This window comes from Nyctibius grandis, chromosome 2 (assembly GCF_013368605.1).
Source record: "Nyctibius grandis isolate bNycGra1 chromosome 2, bNycGra1.pri, whole genome shotgun sequence".
Taxonomy (NCBI): domain Eukaryota; kingdom Metazoa; phylum Chordata; class Aves; order Nyctibiiformes; family Nyctibiidae; genus Nyctibius; species Nyctibius grandis.
Window position 1 is genome coordinate 111,789,188 of NC_090659.1, and position 14,378 is coordinate 111,803,565.

Consider the following 14,378-nt stretch of genomic DNA (forward strand, 5'->3'; position numbering starts at 1 on the left):
CTTCATAGATAAAAGCTATTTGCCTCATATTGTCTGCTTAGAGAAATGTTAGTTGCATAACAGGCTCGTGTTTCTTGTTAGTTCCTTCTTAGAAAAATAAGTCATTATTCTTAAGGTCATTCTAGCTGGCTGCCTTCTGCTCAGGTTCTAAGGATTTTGCTGTAAATATCAGTCTCTATTATTCCTGAGTTTTGCTTCATGGTAATTTTATTCTGAACAGTTCATTACTGCTTTCTGAGGAGGGAAGTAAAAGTTAAAAGACATTAGGTGTCACTTAAACTTGTAAAACAGCATTCCAGTCTTTGTTTTAACTTTGGCAAGACAGCTTGCTACTAAATAAATGATACAAGCCAGCACATTTACTTCAGTTGGACTTTTATCACGTGTGAAAAATCTTTTGAAGCTGAAGTTTAACATACATACAGAATTCTCTCTGGTAAGTTTAATGTACATGCAGCCTTAGTAAAGCCAGTGTTTAATTCAAAAGTAAATTAAAGATGAAATCATTACTAAAATGGGGGGTGGGGGGGGTGTAAGCGCGTGTGCATTTTCATGCAAAATCCATTCTTATCACAAAAGCTTAGTTATCTGGAAAGTTAGGCGCTTCAAATGGAAAGTTACTCTTGATCCAGAATTTTATCACGTTTTAAAATACTGTAAGCTAGGTGTGATTCTATGGAATTGGATAGTGTTATCCAAAAAAATTTGACCCTTCTAAAAGTTATCAAGTATTATCCAGGTTTTCTTTACAGCCTTTCCTTAAAACTATTCCTGACCATGAGCCCCAGAAATCAGAAGCTGGGTTTTTCCAAAGGCAGTGCATAGGGGAAGAGTCTGTATGCAAGCCTGGATATCCACGCAGTGGCATTTTCATTGTTACTCTGTCATTCTATTTAGACATGATAAATGCTATCCTATTTAATGAGTATACAGTTTATTATTTTTATGTATTTTTCTGTGTGATATCACAAATAAAAATTTCCCAGGTGTGTCCACCAGTACTACTCATCTGACCAGTACCAGTCAGCCCAACACCACCACTATGCCTGTCAGTGTGACGACTCAGCCCACCAAAACCAGCCAGACAGCAAGATCCACCACAGCTTCATTGGTCACATCGTCACAATTCAATATTACAGTGGTGACCGCTTCCAAGATTTCTTTCACTTCTGTAACAGGTGAGTTCACGCTTCAAGAAGTTCATAAAGGCTTGTATACATGTTGATGTCTTGTACAATTGTAGAATTGTTAGTGTTACAGTAGTATAACGAAGAAAGAAGGTACTTGCATGCTGAAAAATGAAAGTGGTGGGGTTTTTTTAATTCAGTTGGCTATAATAATGTTGTTCTGAGCACTCCACTTACTAAATAAGGTTTCACTTAACCTGAGAGACTTGACAAGACTTTGAGGAAAAAAAAAAAATGCGAGTGGTCTGAACCAGCAGCCACCAGCAAGGAGATTAGCAGAAAGCCTGGCTTTTCAATACAACTTCTGTATTTGTTCAGCTCTCCCTTCTACAGCTTACTTGAACTCATCTCTAATACTTCCTTTTTCACAGCTGACCTGTGCCTCAAAATATGTCTGCTGGCTTAGCAGAAAGGCTGAGCTTTGTTAGTCACATTTGTAGCAATGTAATTAATTTTATCCCTAATGGAGGATAGAGTATGACTGTGAATGAGTCACACTTCATGTAAAAGTTGTCAAATACAGTTTGACAGTACCCTTTAAAACAAAAGCTGCAAGCGTTGAATTCAGTATTTCCTTGCAGTTAGCTGCTTGTTTGCACCACTGCATGCTTACACTTCTAAACAGGTCAGGGTTGCCCACGTGTCAGTGAAGTGTTACTGGGTAGGTGGAGCTGTCATCAGCAGAACTTCTAGTTGGCAACGTAATGCTCCCTGTGGTAAATAGAGATGGGCACAGACTGGGTCTTTTTGTGGGACTTTGTAGCAGATAACACCAGTTTTCACACAGAAACTGCTATGGCTTATCTGAGGTCATGTTGTCTATTTATGTCAATATTTGCGTTGGGCTGAAGAGCTGATCTCACTTGGAGAGTGAGGGTACAATTCCATGACACAAGGTAAAGCAATCCAACAGCTCATCGCTACCAAAACTCTTTTACCCCGTAACTATAGTGACTGACTTGGTGGTTGTTGGACCCCTCTGCAGGCTGACTCAGTATGCTCATCTGACTGAAAGCAACTTCATTTTCTGCTTGGGTTAATTTCAGGCCAGCTTAGTGAGTTAAATTGGCTCATGGAGGGTATGAAAAACACTAGAACTGGCCTAAGAAGGGCAGGAGATGCATGTGTGGATGGAGGAGAGAGCAGGGGGGACAAAGGCAGGGGAAAGAGGGAGGTGGAGAGGAGAAGGGGAAATCAGTCTTTCAGAGACAGCAAGCAGTTGGATCAGCTTCTGTGTTACCAGAATCTGGCACTTAGAGCTTTAGGTTTCAGTGTGCTTGGCTGGTATCTTCCCAGTTGATCTATGTTAAATTTGTCTAGTTGGGTCTTCAGATGATATGTCAGTGGGGAGGGTAGGATATAGAGGAGTCCCTTGAAAAACAACTTTGCAAGCTCTGTAAAAAGTGTTTCTTGTTTTTCTTCTTTTCAGCCGCATCAAAATCTGAGGCTGTTGTAGCCAGAACCTCCAGATTTGATGTGGGCAGTTTTGTAGGTGGCATTGTGCTGACACTTGGAGTCCTAGTTATTCTCTACATCGGATGCAAAACCTATCACTCTAGAAGAGGCATTCAGTACAGAACCATGTAAGTTCCCAAGGGATTGTACCTTGTCAATTTATTACTTTCTTGAGGGGAACAAGGACAAACAAAACAAGGAGAATGAACTCTAATACATACATTTGTTTAATGTACCTTATATTAATATCATTAAGAGATTTAACTGTGATATTTTGTCTTTCACCACTTCAGCTATTCCTCACTATTATTATGCCTCCCTCCTGAGTGGGTTTTTTCTCTGATCTATTATATAAAATCATTTTGGTTTTTAAGGATCCTTGTCCTTTAGCTATTCCACGAATAGCTAACGTTTCCTTGAAAACAATTCCTTGAAATGTTTGCTGCGATTTGCAAGACACTGGTTCTTCCTGACACTTTCTCCTAGACTCTATTTGTCTATTCACTCTTCGGTGTTTTCCTCCCCCTTGCCATTAATTTTTTTTGTAGTAGCTCTATTTTCTGTTACCTATATGACATCTTCTTGGAACATCTTGTTGTTACTATCTCTCTTTTTTGTATCACAATTTGTGTACCTTCAAGTCTAGTTTGAGCAGCCAGTTTTAAAGCCAGATATCTAATATTCCACAGTCTTAAGCCACCACTGTTGAACTAATTCATTTATTTATTGTCACAGAAAACATCCAAAGGCAATATAGCTATTCACATTTTTAAAAGCACAGTATTTGATTGCTGTCAATATATAAACTCAAAACTTTTGCCCCACCTTGCAATATAGGCAGGCCAACTGGCTGATTTCTAGTATTTAGTTCTCTGTGTTATCTTGTTCTCAACTCCAGGAACCTGTCCATAAAATTGTATGCGCTGAACCTGCTTTAAATACTTTTCACAACTTCATGAAATGAGAAGTAGAATTCATTTAACCAAATACAGCCATCTGCATCTGAACTCGTCATTTCATATTGTTCATATTAGCCTAAAGTAGGGTAAATCTGTCAGATGAATCAGCCTATTCATGTGTGTTTGTATTCACTTACTGTGAGGGCAGCTAAGAGTCTTAGATAAAGAAGTCTGTGGTATGGATATTGAAAGGTGTAGGCTGGATCCTGCCTGAAGTCACTTGTTTACTCTGTGTATACCAGTGACTTCCAGCCTTCTTTGAGCTGCAGGCTGCTGATATTTTCACTGTGGAGTGTAGGTGCTGAACAGCAAATCCAAGCCTATTGAGAGTAAGCTTGCTTTTCTTAGTTACCTTTTCAAGACCCTTTAGAAGTTGTCTGTGGGCTTCAGACAGTCTGTCAGTTGAAAAACACTGATTTAAACAGATTCTCTGCCACCAACTTCTTCCAGGCAACTGGGCTCTCTCCTTTGTGATATGAGATTGGGGACAGGCAGTAGTAGGTCCAGTCTTGTCTTGGGTATGGTTCTTTGTGGAGGTACTCTTTTCCTCTCCTTTGCAGCATTCATTTCTGAGAGCACAGTACCAGTCGGACATCTGTGATTCTGACTTCATCTTGTATCTCACCCCTTTTGTAGTGAATAGTTCAATCAAAATTGTACCATCTCATTTGTCATTTATAACCCAGCTCGGCTCAGTTTTCTTCCAGGCTTCCAGACTTGCCTCCTTGTCCCACGTTTAGTTTAAGAACTGGGAGTTCTTAAAACTAGGTTGCTTTTCTTTTTCCTATTCAGTATCATCCCATCTTAGTTGAGAAGCTTGTTTTAAGTCAGGTGATATCATTAGATCTGTTGCTAGTGTTTAGGCCTTGTGTTTCCTCTCCATCTTGACTCCTGCTCGCTGGTCATGGAATTCAGCCAGTCCCTGCTGCACGTTTACCCACAGTAGTGTTTGAATGGATATTGTAGAATTCAGATCAACAATATCTTTAAAACAAAGGAAACCTGTCACTGAGCTTGTAAACTGGCCTTGATTAGCTGTTACTACTGGATATAGGTAAGATAGATAGGATAAAAATGCCTGAGCAACAACTGATCTAGAAGTATTTACTTGAATGAAATGTGAAAGCCAAAATGTTAATAAGGCTAGAGAAGCTAGAGGAGCGTTGACAAAATGAAATTGTTCTGTTAACTCCAGGTTTGGCTCAGAGAGGACTGTAACTCCCAGCTCAATGTGCCCTTAGCCCTTCCCAGCAAGATGGCCTACGTCCACAAAACAACCTTCTTAGCAGCAGCTAGCTGCCTGTTTCTCATGTTGACTGTTGCTTGTACTGCAGAACATTAATTACTGTGTTTCTGTTACAGTGATGAACATGATGCCATCATTTAAAGACTTCAGGGAAGACAGTGTTAGAATCCCATCCTATCACAGCTGTTGTAACTTACTTCTGAAAGAGTTCCTTTCATAAAGATGATTAGTCTCTAAACCTGTCTGGAGTGTGATACTGCAAAATGTTGAGAAGCTCTTTAAACATCCTGATTTTTTTTTTTGAATTGGCTTTCATAAGAAGAGGAACTCAGCACTTTGTAGAGACAGTTTAAGGTACACACACAAGTCTCTGAAATAGCTAATTACTAGCACAGTGGATCACATCATTGCAATTCTAAGTTCAATTATTTCTCACATATTGCATAAATCCAGTCTGTTCCATAATGAATGTAGGAGGTTAAATAGGATACTTTTGAGACCAAGTGTAGGTTTTTGCAAGTAAAATGGTTTTTTTCCAAATATTTTTTTAAAATTGTATTTATTTAAGTTTGATGTGAACTTTAGTTTAGAAATTTTGGAATTTGAACAATTGAATTAATTTTTATTAGGCTATAAAGGGACATGGTTTGCTAACTGTATAGAAAGTGATAATGAGTACTTTGAACTTCAGTCATTAGCTCACCAGTGACCTGCAGAGACTTTCCTTGACAGGCTGTACAATGAGACTAGCTGCAGGAAGCATGGACAGACTGGAGATACCGTCATAACCCGACTATTTTAAGGGGTTATGCGTTGGTAAAGGTTCAGGCTGCTGAGGCTGGGCTATCCACCAGAGCTGGGTGATCTTCCAAGGAAATGGTTACAGCTTCGGCGCAACACCCAGACTCAGCAGCCCTACTTCTGCCCAGCTTCTTAAAGTGAGTACACGTACAATACCAGACCAGTGTCCACAGAATAATGTTTGTGAATAGGAGATAAAAGAAAACTACCCACTGGGCTCCAGTAGGTAGAGAAGTAAATCAATCGAACATCAGGATTATTGAGGAATACTCGTTTGATTCAGATTCTGTATACTCACATAGTTGCTATGTTAGATCTAACTTTGTTCAAATAGTCATTGATAAAGGTATATAAAGTTTTGATGGTAACAAGAACGATAACAATACAGATTAAATTTAGGATTGCAATTAAAGCGACTGACAGTGACATACGGTCAAGCATCCGTGGCCCAGGAGGATATCACTGTGCTGGTAAGATACTTAAGTAGCTCTGCTCTAAGACCAGCTTTTATAGAGATGGGTTGCTTTACCTATGAACAACTTGCTGTTATGATCTGAAATCAAGCCACAGGCCAACTGCTTTTTTGAAATTAAGCACTTTGTCAGCACCTTTACGTGCTGTGCACACAAAGTTCACATGCTCTTATGGTCTGCAGGGTCGTGCAGGCCCATACACGCCTGTGCAGATCCTGTGAAGAGGGGGAAGGGAGGGGGTTGGTCACCACAGATACCCATCCACCACCCTTTTCTCTAAATGGGTCCTTATAAGAAAACAGAGTATGTGATCCATAGGTTCTTTTTTCTAGCATGTCCTAATGAAGCATGTGCAATTGAAGATAAAAAGAGCAAAAAGTAATTGCGCCATCATAAATATCATAAAATATGAAAATTGCTTCTAAAAATTGGCTTTTAATTTGAATGTAGCAATCACTTCACTCTTGGTTTTTATTATTATTAAGCTATATGCAGTGCTTAGTGGCATTTGATAAGCATCAGAAGTTACACAGAGAAGTGGAAAATCTGTAAGACAGCATTTTAGAAGAATATCATCTGCATTTTTACAACTATTTTCAGAACTTGCTACTGCTGCACACATGTACAGAGGTCTGGTCAAAAGCCCACTGAAGGCAACAGGGCACCTCTGAGAAAGCCTTTAGATTAAGGCCCAGATACACTGGCGGTCCTGTGGAAGATGGCTGATGCTGCTGCCACATCACTTCTGCATTTACACTGAGGTGAACCTGCTGACTTCAGTAGATGGGCTCCTGATGTACACTGGTGTAAGGAAAACTAGAGAAAGGGTCAAGAGACACAGGCCTGCATCTCCTTATGTCACTGAATAATCATTCAGTCCTGCTCAGGCTCTACTTGTAGACCACTCCCTGGTGAAGAGGGTTGGTATGGTGGGACTTGACTGTCCTGGTTACTGCTGGCACTAGTCCATTGTGCAGGGCACAGATGAGAGGTGGTGACAGGTGAGGAAGGTCAGAGGAACTGCATATAGGTCTCTCAGGGGGCTGGGATACAGCACAGCAGGGGAAATAAGACTGCAGCTCTGGCACAGGTTGATTTTCTTGTTGAGCAATAGTTTATTCTGACATGCAATGTTAAAGTGGCCATATGGATGTGTTTTTCTTTTTGACATAGAGTAGTAAAAACCGTTGTGTCTGAGGCACAGCCGACTCCAGCAAAACATGGCTAATGAGTAGTTTTATAGCACCAGCCATGCGCCTGAAATGGGGGTAGCAGGGCTGTTTCATTTTTTACTGAGATTGAGGTACAGAGGGAAGAGAGATTTGAAGTAACTTTTGTGATTTTTCCTTAATTTCATCGTTTGGTGGAAAACAACTGATTTTGACTTGAAGAGTTTGGAAACAATTTTATAGAACTGCAATTCCTTACTTTGTAGAAATTAAGACAATTAAGTGCAACTCAATTACTGGGATTGTCTCACCTCTGTTGTACAGATGAATAAATAAAATAATTAAATCTTTGGAGTTACTATATCAATTTTGGTTGGATTTTTACTTTATTAGATGGTTTTATAATTCCCTCAACCTTTTCCACAGTCATAACCATTGAATAAGAAGTGTTTACTATATCTACTTTTAAACGCTAGAATACCAGACCTAGTGCGTTTTTACCCAGCTCAATCATTTGTAATGTATTTTGTAATCTCATTACTACAATAAAGCAAAATTATGTGGTGTCAGTGCAAATGTAAAACCTGCCCTTCTCTCAGGTGTTTGGATACTAGACAAAGTGAGGTGGAATTATAAACCTTACTTTCAACTTTACGTTTGCTTTCCAACAGTAAGTACGTGAAAACTCAGCAAGTTACTCATGTATACAGTGGGATGAACAGGACAGCTCTTCAGTGTATCATACCACTATTAAGTACATATTTAGGCCTCAGTCCTGGAAGTCGCTCTACAGCATTGGAACAAGCAGTGGACCTGAGTTTAACTATGCTCTGCACGTGCAGAGGGGCTGACTGTATTAAATAACCAAAATAATAGTACGTTAGCATTCAAAAATCCTGATTATGTTAACTAAACATTGGCACTTAGTTTCTCTAAGGAGAGAATATTTGAAACGGTTTGCCACAGGAATCTACCACATTTTAGACCAGTACGAGGTATAAAGCTGAAGTAGGAGCAAAAGACAGAAAAAGGACTTTTGTCTCATAGACTGAAGTCTAGCACTATCCCAGGCAACTGGGGAATAGAGTAGAATTAGAATAGAATAGAATTAGAATTAGAATAGAATTAAATTAGACTAGACTAGACTAGAATAGTTCAGTTGGAAGGGACCTACAATGGTCATTTAGTCCAACTGCCTGACCACTTCAGGGCTGACCAAAAGTTAAAGCATGTTATTAAGGGCATTGTCCAAATGCCTCTTAAACACTGACAAGCTCAGGGCATTGACCACTTATCTAGGAAGCCTGTTCCAGTGTTTGACCACCCTTGTGATCCTAAATATAATACCTTCCACATGCATAACTGTTTTCTTACTAGTACTGGTGGCTGAGCAATGCAGTTCATAGTTCTGTCTTGATTAGGAGCCCCTCTGGTGACACATCACAGAACTGCATCTACAGTATCCTTTTCAAGCCCATCACCAGCATTCAGTTGATTATTACAGCTCTTTCACACAACCCCTATACTCATTTTTAATCCTTAAGATTCACAGTTTTGTCTTCGTATTAAAATTTCTTTTACTTATTCCTACAGGCTTGGGAAGTCATCCAGTGGCTACAGAACATAGCCACCTTAGGTCAGGTATCATGAATGTTACTTTTGCCCTTCAAACAGGTCAAGATCAACCACATGACCAAGTCTCAGGACTACAGCATTCTGCTTTCCTCCCACAGGTCTTTCCTTTTCATGCAACTCTCCGTTAGCCTGTATTCTAGTACCAAATCATAGCCCTTCCAACTTCATTGTTTTGATGGAACCCAGTATCAAAGGCTTCAAAGCAGTCCAGAAATACTACAGAGCTATATTTGTTTTTTTATTAAAAAAAAACCGTTAAAGCAATATCATGTTACTGTGATACTATTGAGTAACTTGAACATTATCCCTCTGTAAGGTACTTTCATGCCTTTCTTTTCTGTTCAGAGACTGTTAAAGCACTTTCTTACATATTCATGCCGCTCTGTATTTTTGCCCTGAAGACATACATAGCATTCTTAACATGCTTTATTGAAAAAGATATAAGCAACAGAATGACAATATTCCCAAAAGCAAAGTGGAACAGCAGAGACTGAAAATGGCCTAGATAACTCAAGATGTTAAGAATTTAGCTGGGATATGGAAGCAGACAGAATGAGAATGGACCTGTGCAGAATGTAAACACACTCTCTAGACAACACTGAAGGAGTCCTGACTGGTGTATGAATGAGAGAACAGTCCTAAAGAACAGGAAAGTTAAATGAATTTAGGAATCTGCATTTGACTGTTCTCACAAACAGCACAGACACAGGGACTGTCAGTTCCTGGTGTTGATCCTGCAGTGTGTAAGCTTTAGCTTGGCTTAGAATTTAGTGTTTGCTTCACTATAAAAACACTACTTTGAAAACTAGATCAATGACTAATTTTAACCTTCAATGTCACGTCATCCCTATACTTCAAAACATTCAATTCAATAACTCTGAAAACTGAAAGAGAGACTCTAAGTTCTGGAGGCTCTTAAGTGTCCTTTTAGAAGACCAAGAGGAAATCTATTCTCACTCTTGATACCTAAAATTTTGAGTTTGTCTATTGTTTGTTCTGACCTTCTCCACATCAATTTTAAAGCCATTCAGAACCAAGGTGGTGTACCTGGCCAGCACTGAGGTCATGGGTGCTTCTACAGTGTTTGAAGAAAAAAACCTGTGTAACTCAGTTTCCATAAAAAAGGTGATGAGTGTCTGTACAAATGGGGTGCTTTCTTCTTTTTATTGTTGCATATATGACTTCATCTTTTCTAAAGCCTTTATTCTTCCCTTAGAACTGAAGCTATCTTCCATTTGGCAAATCACAACCCTAACTAATAGCCTATACTCCATAAGTACCAAGTATTTCACTTCTCTATCTGCTAAAATAATACAGCATCACTAAGTCAAGCTATACGGATCCAAAAGGAAGAGATCTTTGTTCTGACCAATTCTACACCCTCTTAACACGGGAGCTTAGAAGCCTTTGGCAAGTTCTCTAGCTTTTCCCTAAAAGAATTTCATCAGGCCAAAACTAAATGTGAATGCCACTGCTAAGACATTCCTTATTCTGCAAACAGTTTCCTGCTATCTTCCAGCATATTTTTCTCTTCAAAGAGAAAACAAATAACTCACCTGTTTCTTTTCTGAAAACAGCACAGCAGGATCTGCTGTTGGGAGTTCTGCTCTTCCTTGCGCAGGGTGTATGCAATACCCCAGACTCTTAGGCTTGAAGGGTCCCATGCCAGCAGCCATCAGTGAGGAAGCTGGGCTGGAGCATCAGTAACCAGCATGATCACACGCTCAATTAAAACCAGAAACAAAGGATTGGTGATTTAGTATTGTGTCAGGAAGTTTACTCCCTGCACTAGTAACCTCTGGAGCAAGAGTGACAACAATTGCACATTAAGTAGTTCAATAGAACAGAGAATACCTTTTTTTTCTGTGTCCAGAATACATGTCCTGCATGAATTCACGTCCCTGCGGTGGGTCACTTTAGGAACAACTAACAGCAAGAAAACTGAATTTGCAAGTTCAGTCCATCTGCAACGTTAAACACGACACTGCTTACCCCAGCCTCACTATGCTACAATTGCCACAACGCAGAATTAAAGGCAGATGGACACACAATTTACAACTTCATGTGCTTCTCTTCTTCTGATGTCTTGTGAGCAATATAGCAAAGAACTGTTCTGGGAGCGTGGCACTATGGAGTTACTAAACGACCACTAACTGTCTCAGTCACAAAAACCAGTAATATAAAGATTTTTCTTTTATATCATGCTAATGGAGTTCCTAGATATTTCATATATGGCTATTCATTTCAGCATGTAAGGAAGAGCAGTGCTCTGTTATAATGACTGGTGGCAGTCTGATCACTTGTGGATACTAGGACTGCATGCTGTCTGCAATTTGAAGAGTGCCGGGCTTCCTGGTCAATGCTCAAAAGCAAACAGAAGAGTTAAAAAAAAAAAGCACACACACACACACACACACACACACATACAAAACCACCATGCCGGAAACTGCTAAATAATTACAATAGAGTTTCACAGCACTTGCTTTGCACAACATATAGCTGCTACTTGGGAAGCCACTGTATCTTGCAGTATCTCACAGAATCATCTTGGTTGGAAAGGACCTTTAAGATCATCAAGTCCAACCATTAACCTGGTACTGCCAAGTCAACCACTAAACAATATCCCCAAACAATATCCGTAAGCATCATGTCTACTCGTCTTTTAAATACCTCCAGGGATGGTGATTCCACCACTTCCCTGGGCTGCCTGTTCCACTGCTTGATAACCCTTTCTCAAACCAGTATCAGAAACTGCAACTGCTCCAGGCTAGATCCTTTGCAGATATAAGCTTAATTCAAGTAAAGAAATTGCTCATTTATAGAAGCTGGGAATATTGCCTTCTGTCTTCATCTTACAGCAAGTCTGACCACTGAACTCCAATGACACCAAAGTTCCCACCCTCTACACCCCATAAGCCATGCAGACACACACTGCCAGCTCAAGAAAAGCTGTGGACCTGGAACACTGATGTCTGAGAAATTGAGCTGCTTGATCAGCAGAGCTGCACAGGAAGCTCAGGGCAGGGAGGGCTGTTTATTGCTATTTAATCCGGTCAAAGCTCTGGAAAACGCTTTCAAAGAAGGAAGTGGACCCAGAAGAAAGTGTCAGCATGGTCAGCTGGTTCACAAGTAACAGAAGTCACCTGATCCTCTCCAAACACAACACTGTGCAGACAGTCTTCTCCATGGTTTAACATTTTGCTAGGGTTCTGTTTGCAATGTGGCACTTGTTGGAACAGTACCGAGTAGAGCGTAACTGCTCACATGCACAGCACTAAAGATCAGGGCAACCACAATCACTGCAGCGGGGAGCAGTGGAAAGCCGTAACGTAGATCAGCCTTCTAGCCAAAACTAGGTCAAAGAATTTTAACCAGCAGTTTCTAGATTAGATTAAGTTCTTCCATTTCTCAGAAAGCAGTTCACGTGCCTAGATGCAGGCAGCTAGTGCTGTCTGAAGTTGCCCAGGACATTGAAAACACTCACCAACCAGGGCTGACAGGTATGCTGCAGGTCCCGAGATACCTTCAGGTATCACAAATGACACTGAACACCTGAGTCACTTCGTTTTTAAAGCCCTGTATATCCTGTCATCTGAGCGATCTGTAGTAACTGCAATATTTGAAAAACTCTAACCCCAAATGGTTCTAAAGAAAAACGCATTGCTTAAAAAGTCAGCCTGCTACTATGTTTTCCCCTATCCTCTTCCCTGTTCAGAAACAGGCCTTACATACTAACAATTCCACACTCTCCAGGTGAGCCTGACCTCTCCAGCTCCCCCTGCAGACTCACCTTAATCTGTGGAAAGTACGCTTGGTTCTAATATTACTAATTTCTGTGTCTGAGCATCAAATTTCAAGTCATGCGCTTTATTCCTTAACAAGCTTTTATAATCTTTGACAACTTTTTAAGTTGCTACACAAGACAAAATAGCCTTCATAGACATTTCAAAACCAGAAAAGCAAAAGGATGTTAAAGCTGATTAAAACTACACGCTACTTTTGAAACATTTACATTCTTAACATCAAAATTAAAGGGAAGGTATCTACATGTAACAAAATTGGACAAAAGACTGCATTTAAAAGAATTACAGCCAGCCAATCTACAGTTAAAGAATCCTATGTACTGCAAGGAATGTATACCAAAGCATTAAAACAATTGTGGCACAAGCTAATGCACAGCATTAGTGTTGCAGAAATTACGGAAGAATGGATGAAACCAAACATCAGTGCTGCTGAATTCACACTCAAAATGTTTAAAGACAAACCAGTCCAGATTCATACACCCCTCCCCTAACAAACCCCAGACAGCAAAACAAGACTTCTTCAAAATTAGTATCTACTGAGCAATACAGGGAAATTGTCAGACAAGCCAGGGACCAGGTTAGGAAAGTTAAAGCCCTGATAGAACTAAATCTGGCCAGGGATGTCAAAGGCAACAAGAAATGCTTCTATAAGTATGTCAGTGATAAAAGGAAGACTAGGGAAAATGTGGGCCCTCTCCGGAAGGAAACGGGAGACCTGGTTACCCGGGATATGGAGAAGGCTGAGGTACTCAATGACTTTTTTGCCTCAGCCTTCACCAGCAAGTGCTCTAGCCTCACCACCCAAGTCGCAGAAGGCAGAGACAGGGACTGGAAGGATGAAGAACCGCCCACTGTAGGAGAAGACGAGGTTTGAGGCCATCTAAGGAACCTGAAGGTGCACAAGTCCATGGGACCTGATGAAGTGCATCCACAGGTCCTGAGGGAACAGGCAGATGAAGTTGCTAAGCTGCTATCCATCATTTTTGGGAAGTCGTGGCAGTCTGGTGAAGTTCCCACCGACTGGAAAAGGGGAAACATAACCCCCATCTTCAAGAAGGGAAAAAAGGAAGACCATGGAAACTACAGACCAGTCAGTCTCACCTCTGTGCCTGGCAAGATCATGGAGCAGATCCTCCTGGAAACTATATTGAGGCACACAGAAATCAAGGAGGTGGCTGGTGACAGCCAACATGGCTTCACCAAGGGCAAATCATGCCTGACAAATTTGGTGGCCGCCTACAACAGGGTTACAGCGCTGGTGGACAGGGGAAGAGCAACTCATGTCATCTACCTGAATTTGTGCAAAGCATTTCACACTGTCCCACATGACATCCTTGTCTCTAAATTGGAGAGACATGGACTTGATGGATGGACCACTCGGTGGATAAGGAATTGGCTGGATGGTCACACTCAAAGAGTTACAGTCAATGGCTCAATGTCCAAGTGGACACTAGTGACGAGTGGCGTTCCTCAGAGGTCAGTATTGGGTCTGGTCCTGTTTAACATCTTTGTCAGCGACATGGACAGTGGGATTGAGTGTGCCCTCAGCAAGTTTGCCAAAGACACCAAGCTGTGCGGTGCGGTCGACACACTGGAGGGAAGGGATGCCATCCAGAGGGACCTTGACAGGCTTGAGAGATGGACCTGTGC

The 14,378-nt window shown here is 40.8% G+C and overlaps 1 protein-coding gene across 4 annotated transcripts in view; it reads left to right on the forward strand.

The window, feature by feature from the left end:
- Positions 1-14,378, forward strand: part of TMEM123 (transmembrane protein 123) — a 34,414-nt gene that overhangs the window by 12,269 nt on the left and 7,767 nt on the right. For 2 of the 4 annotated variants that reach the window (XM_068419756.1, XM_068419779.1), the window contains 3 exons: positions 987-1,178; positions 2,617-2,770; positions 4,797-4,948. In XM_068419756.1, coding sequence (XP_068275857.1) covers positions 987-1,178; positions 2,617-2,770; positions 4,797-4,842 — 392 coding nt within the window. In that variant the 3' untranslated portion in view covers positions 4,843-4,948. The other 2 variants (XM_068419763.1, XM_068419771.1) reach the window with 2 other exon arrangements.